The following is a 5,966-nucleotide window of genomic DNA, read 5'->3' as shown; positions in this document are numbered from 1 at the left end:
CTGCCATTGACAGGCTGCCAACCGATGTTGAACTCGACTTTCATGAGTGATGTCCATTCTGCTGCTGCCTGATGTTGTTTCATGATTGAAGCAATCCATGCCCAATATGAGAATAATACGTACAATATTCTTGGCAACGGACTTTGCTTGGACATAGCACTGATTGCTTTGTAGCCGGCATTGAGTTGGAATATCTTCGATGCATCAGTGTGACTCTTTGGATCGTGAGGTTTATCTCATTTCGAGTTAGCAGCTAACTGCTAGCTCCTCGATAAGGTTCTTCTATATGCCGGAGATCAAGATTACCAATGTAACTGGATTGGTTACGAGCATGTGGCGGATGCGATGGATTGGCCAGGGCGTGATGAATTCCTCAAAGCTCCCCGTTATGAATACCCAGTAGGCGTGTTTGCTGCCGATCAAGAGATGATCATTCAATGATCTGATACATATTTTCCTGCTTCCAATCTTTCAAGCCTCAGGTTGATTCAGTGATTGAGTATGCTGAATATATTGGTTCACTCCGCAGTATCCGCTGGAAGAGAAAGGGAATGTTTGGCTTCTTCAGAGTATTAAGAACTCAACATTCTACAGCACTTCCCTTATAGGTATACCAAGCTGGCCATTTCGTACCCATCGACCAGCCACGCACGGCTCTTTTCATGATCAACGATTTCATCGATGGTACTCTCGGACCATTGCCTAGGAGAGCCGTGTTGAGCGGAGGCAGTGCGGAGCTCTGACTGATAGTCCCCAACCCCGGAGGCGGTCAGGGTGTCGGAAAAGGGATTCCAAAATGCCGGAAAGTTTCAGAGGAAACTTTCCGAGAATTTTTCCGAAAGTTTCGGAAAGTTTCACAATTGGTGGGGAAGGGATATTCGCGAAATTAAAAGCAAATGCGTTGACACAATTCATTCTTGCAAGCCTCCGTGGGCATCATATTGCATTTGAGAACTTCCTGTTTGCTAAATCAACTAGTACGAACTTTGCCGCCGATCGTGTTGGTCACATGTGCGAGTGAATTCATATACCGGCGACCGTCAACAGTAACTTGTTCGATTACTCCTTTATGCTGCATCATGACGCCAGTGGCGCCGCGCTGCACATGACGGGATTCTAGATCATCGTATTCCACCCCTAGCTTAGATTCGGAGGACTACTTAGTTTGAAATCAGTAGACTCCCTTTGGAAAGGCTTTGAAGTGGGAGCTGCCATTCAAACTTTCATTGGAAAGATTCTATATTGTAGAAGTTGGGATGGCTCAGTGTAGAATATACATTGAGCGGCTCATTTTGAGCCAATCATCAGCTGACAATGGTAATGTCATTGCCATTCCATGTTGGATCAAAGTCCCTGACTGTCTCGCCTGGCCAGGGCCCGCGAAAGACTGCCCACCTATGGAAGACATACTGAGTAATCTAGTGTGAAACAATTATTCTCTAAGAGGTCTGGCTAAATCGAGATTCTCCGCCCAGTACTTGAGGTTTTAACATGAAGCGAGGTATTTCCTTTATTCGAGGCATGCTGGGTCAGAGTAGCTAAGCGACTCTTTCATTCTAACAATCATGAGGCTGTATGAGATGAATAAAAGGTCTCTAACATCGAAAATGCACACTCAGCAAAAGTTTCCTGAAAAATTTCACTCGCGGAAAAATTTGGAAACTTTCGCGGAAATTTTCTGAGAAAGTTTCTGTGGAAAGTTTCTCAGACACCCTGGAGGCGGTGTGTTTCGGCTAACAACCGCAACTGAGTACTGGCCCATCTGTGTGTACCAAGTAACTATCCTATATCGGAAATGAGAAATCCTTCTTATACAGCTAAGAGAATGTCTTCGATGTTTCCAGACAGGCGCAACCCATCATTCCTTCGAGAATTACTATCTCTCGCCTTTCATTTCATGTGAGTATTTTCGGAAGCCACATTTTACGAAGAAATAATTCTCACCCTTTTCCCCATCATTTCACATACGACTCGTATGATACGGGCTCTCAAATGTGTTGAATTCGGAGTTATGAGTTGGTGTTATAAGTTATCACTCGCTGCGAGGCGACTCGAGTTATGACTCAGAACTCGAGGACCTCGAGTCGAGGTCCACAAGGTTCCCCTGTGATTCACGGGCTGTGAACTTGATTCGGTGGACGCTCCTCATTGATATACGGGCCGCATCATGCAGTAGCAGAATCTGCATTGCAGTAGCGGAAATGAGAATCACAACTGAGGGAAACGGCCACTGAACACTCGTGTGTATGACGGTTTCAGTTGAAGAGAGCTAACGAAACACCGTCTAATCTCACGCAGAACCTGAGATTAACAACACCGTCATGTAAGTTGTTTGATCTATGGAAGTTCAAGAGTACCAGACCAGCATACTAGATTGACACTAGATGCATAGCTATATCACACGCACGGAACAACCATGGAGGTCCTCCATTAGAGGACATTTTTTGTGTCTTTAAGTGGCTCCAACATTCTCACTTCTCGCTATCGATATCTGCTGAATCCAGCACACTCCCGCCCGTAACTAGTCACTATGACCAGCACGTAAATTCAGGACATACTCAATAGTCTCCCTACCTTCTTCAAGTTTGACCTTCCTAGTACTATCCGTCGGAGCACTTGTTCATCTCGTACAGCGCGTCGACGCAACTACCAAACATCAGCCAACTCTCGGAGAGTTATATCTTGACCATCACGGACCTCATTCGTATACGCATCAGCAGTCATATTGTCCCACGGTGGGATTCCCACCAACTTGGTGGTTCTAACGCTTCGAGAACAGCATCCTTAATTTCACGAGACTCCTGTGAAGCAAACGGACCGGATGGAGCTTTCATATGACCACGACAAACGATAGCTGGAGAGAGTGGTGATTCGCCACTGGTGAAGAGTCGACGACGTCGACTCAACCGTCGAGTCGCGAGGTACGGAGTAGTATAACCACAGCTGTTGCACGGGACAGCGGAACTTATCAAGACTTCAAAATGCACCACGGACAACAGCATAAGGATCTCGATGGCTTTGAGTTCCTCCGGGAGGAATCCTCCCCCCGAGGTGGCAATGGGATGACCATTGAATTCCAATCTTCGTGTCACCAACCACTTCTTTTCGTCAATAATCCTTGGTCAAGAACTAAAAGCCTAAGTAAGACTGTCTAGCCACACCTTCATCACAGATCATCTGATGAAGGGTTTGTGCCACAGCCCAACCTGACTTGGTATCAGAGGCGATAACTTTGATGAACTTACTGGATTGGCAACAGAGAGTGAGTGCATACAAGGGAGGCGGAGTGCCACTCGATTCTTCAGACCGGCATGACTTATAGGATCGATACTACCGAAATATGCGATAGTAAAGGGACCATACGGATGAGAGCTTCAAGTTCCCATCTTACGAGACCATTTCTTACCCTTCTCCGACTTTTCCTCGGAGCGGATCCTCTACCCCCACTATTAGTGGGCCACTGATGAGTTGACAATATCAGCATCTTGTACGACGAGTATTCCCACCCTTCGCCAATATCCGTAAGTATCCCCAGAGCCGCTTGCCTCTCAGCAAAACCATGAAGATGGAATTTGGGCTGGCCGGCACCCCACCGTCACTGGAGTGCGGAGGACCTTGTGAGCCCGCACTTAGCGTCCTACGACCTTGATGACCCACCCTCGCCATCCATATGTGAGATTGTCCATGGGCTTGGAGATTGGTTACTCGATGAGAGCGATCGGGGAGTACGACCGATGAGAATTTCCAGCGAGATAGCACGTGTTGCCAAGAGGCTAGCCACTACTTTGAAGAAAGCGAAGGACACTCTTAGCAGTGTCACAAAGAGTGAAACTGGTATCGATGCTGAAGAGTACGAGGACTGCGTCTACAAGCTTTATCAGAGGATAGCTTGGGCTCTACGTGACATTGGATACGGAGAGGAAGGCCAATCCCGTTATGTGCTGGCCCTAGCTGTATCCTTGAAGACCGTCCAGAGCTACAACGAATTGAGTATCAGCCCCCTTATCGATGGATCTACAGAATATGATGCTTTATTGAGCTCGATAGTAACTTCCCTGAAGCACTGGGAACACAAATCCGGCGACCAAAGTTCGAGCGGAAAGGCGAGCGCCAACATCCCCGTCTATCGACTCCAGCTTCCACAAGGTTGTCCATGGTCAGTAGCGAAGTCTGAGAAGCTTCAGCAGACCTTCGAAGAGTGGTCAAGCCGTGCGAGAACTGCTGCGGTCTCCTACCGCCTTACTGGACTGAATGCCTGCCTGTTTATCATGCGTTGTCTAGAGGGAGTGGAGCTCCTTTATGCTCAGCAATGCATGAGAAATATCAACGAGGAAGCTGAGGATGCTGCTGAGGAACTTCTCCGGCTTCTCAGTGCTCGATATTCTCGGTGTTGGTCTCAGGGAAGGACGATCCACAGATTCGAGAATCTGGTCCTCAGACACGAGGAGACAGTCACGGCCTTTCTCTCAAGAGTGAGAGAATGTGGCCAGGCTATCTCGGATGGCAGAGATCTATCTGACAAGGAATATCGTCAACGCATTCTGAGCGGTATACCAACTTGGCTCAAGGGAAGACTCGACCAGTTTTACGGGCCCGACATCTACTCTACTCCAGTTGATATCCTCGCCGATACTGCCGAGTTCTTCCGTTTATCTGAGCAAACGAGTTCTGGAACGAAGCGGGAGGTACAGAAGAACATGAACGCTAACGGTGAGCGAGATAACCGCATATCGTCCAGAAACTCCAATGCAAAGTACTGTTACCGATGCGGAAGCTATCAGCATATCCGTGCTTCATGTCCAGTTCCCCAAGGCATCGAATGCACAGCGTGCAAGCGAAGCGGGCACATGATGGCAGTATGCCCTGATATCGACTGTCGAGTATGTAAGCGCAAAGGCCATATTGCTCGATTATGCCCTGAAAAGAAAACACCCTCGAACCGCGATCACGGACGGCGACAGCAGAAGGACCCCTCAGAGAGCAAGAGACCAGCGACGGAATGAACCCAGAAGTGGCTGCGAAGCAGGAGATGGTCGAGATCCACATTGCCTATTCCGAGTTACTGAATGGATCTCACGACCACCGCTATATTCAATCAATCGATAAAGACGATCACGCCCCTACTGTTCGATGTGATCTTGGCGGCGTTGGGTTATTCCCTTCTGAGGTGCTCTTGGACTCTGGAGCTGCTTGCTCGGTCATATCTGTGGATTTGGTGAATCGACTCCAAGACCAAGGGCTCGCTGCCGTATCTAACACATTAAGGCCAGTCCGTCTGATCTACGCCGACAGCAATTCGGAAGTCTCACAACGAGAAGCGATCATCCCGGTGAAACTGTGGAAGAGCGATGGAAGTGATCGGGTTTATCACCTACCTTTCATCGTTGTAGAATCCCGAACTGGCCACTCCGAGCGAGTTCTGCTCGGGCGACGGGCTCTGTCGCTCATTGGGGTCACGCTGGCTTTTAGATCGGATAAAAGTGAGAAAGAGCTCACTGACCTGGAAGAGCACTTTCACAATTACGCAAAGTCAGGGAGAAGCGGTCGCGGTAATCGCACGAGGGAATCCATCCGATCGAGAACCACCAAGATACCGAGAGAAGCTTGGCGTAAAGCAACGAGTGAGCAGCGTAGTCGAGGGAGTGACTCACAAACTGAGACCAAAGAGATTACGGTGCAAATCTGCCGCATCACAGATGAACCATATGTCTTAAGCGATGGACCTAGAGAGATCTTGTCTACCTCGGGAGCAACGCCGAATTGGGTAGATCGTAAGCTCAGCGGTATCCTCTCTCGTGTACCTGACCGTGAGAAAGATATTCCGACTGTAGACTATGCCGAGAAACGGCCCAGTGACCCAAAGCAACTCATCCGTCCTTACTTGAAAGAAGTAAGTGACGAGGGTTGGATCGATATCGGTCCGGGCTTTGAAGGGAGACTAGCAGCTGGTGAAGATATCCGTCAAA

General features: G+C 48.5%; 1 protein-coding gene across 1 annotated transcript; it reads left to right on the top strand.

Moving 5' to 3' along the window:
- Positions 1-3,734: 3,734 nt before the first annotated feature.
- Positions 3,735-5,003, top strand: Pmar_PMAR007148 (cellular nucleic acid binding protein, putative; the record flags this gene model as incomplete). Its single annotated transcript, XM_002781500.1, has 1 exon — positions 3,735-5,003. The coding sequence occupies one exon, from the start codon at positions 3,735-3,737 to the stop codon at positions 5,001-5,003; it is 1,269 nt and encodes a 422-aa protein (XP_002781546.1).
- Between the last annotated feature and the right edge of the window lie 963 nt (positions 5,004-5,966).

Source organism: Perkinsus marinus, assembly GCF_000006405.1.
Source record: "Perkinsus marinus ATCC 50983 genomic scaffold scf_1104296942060, whole genome shotgun sequence".
In the NCBI taxonomy this organism is placed as follows: domain Eukaryota; phylum Perkinsozoa; order Perkinsida; family Perkinsidae; genus Perkinsus; species Perkinsus marinus.
This window is presented reverse-complemented; position numbering and strand designations above follow the sequence as displayed.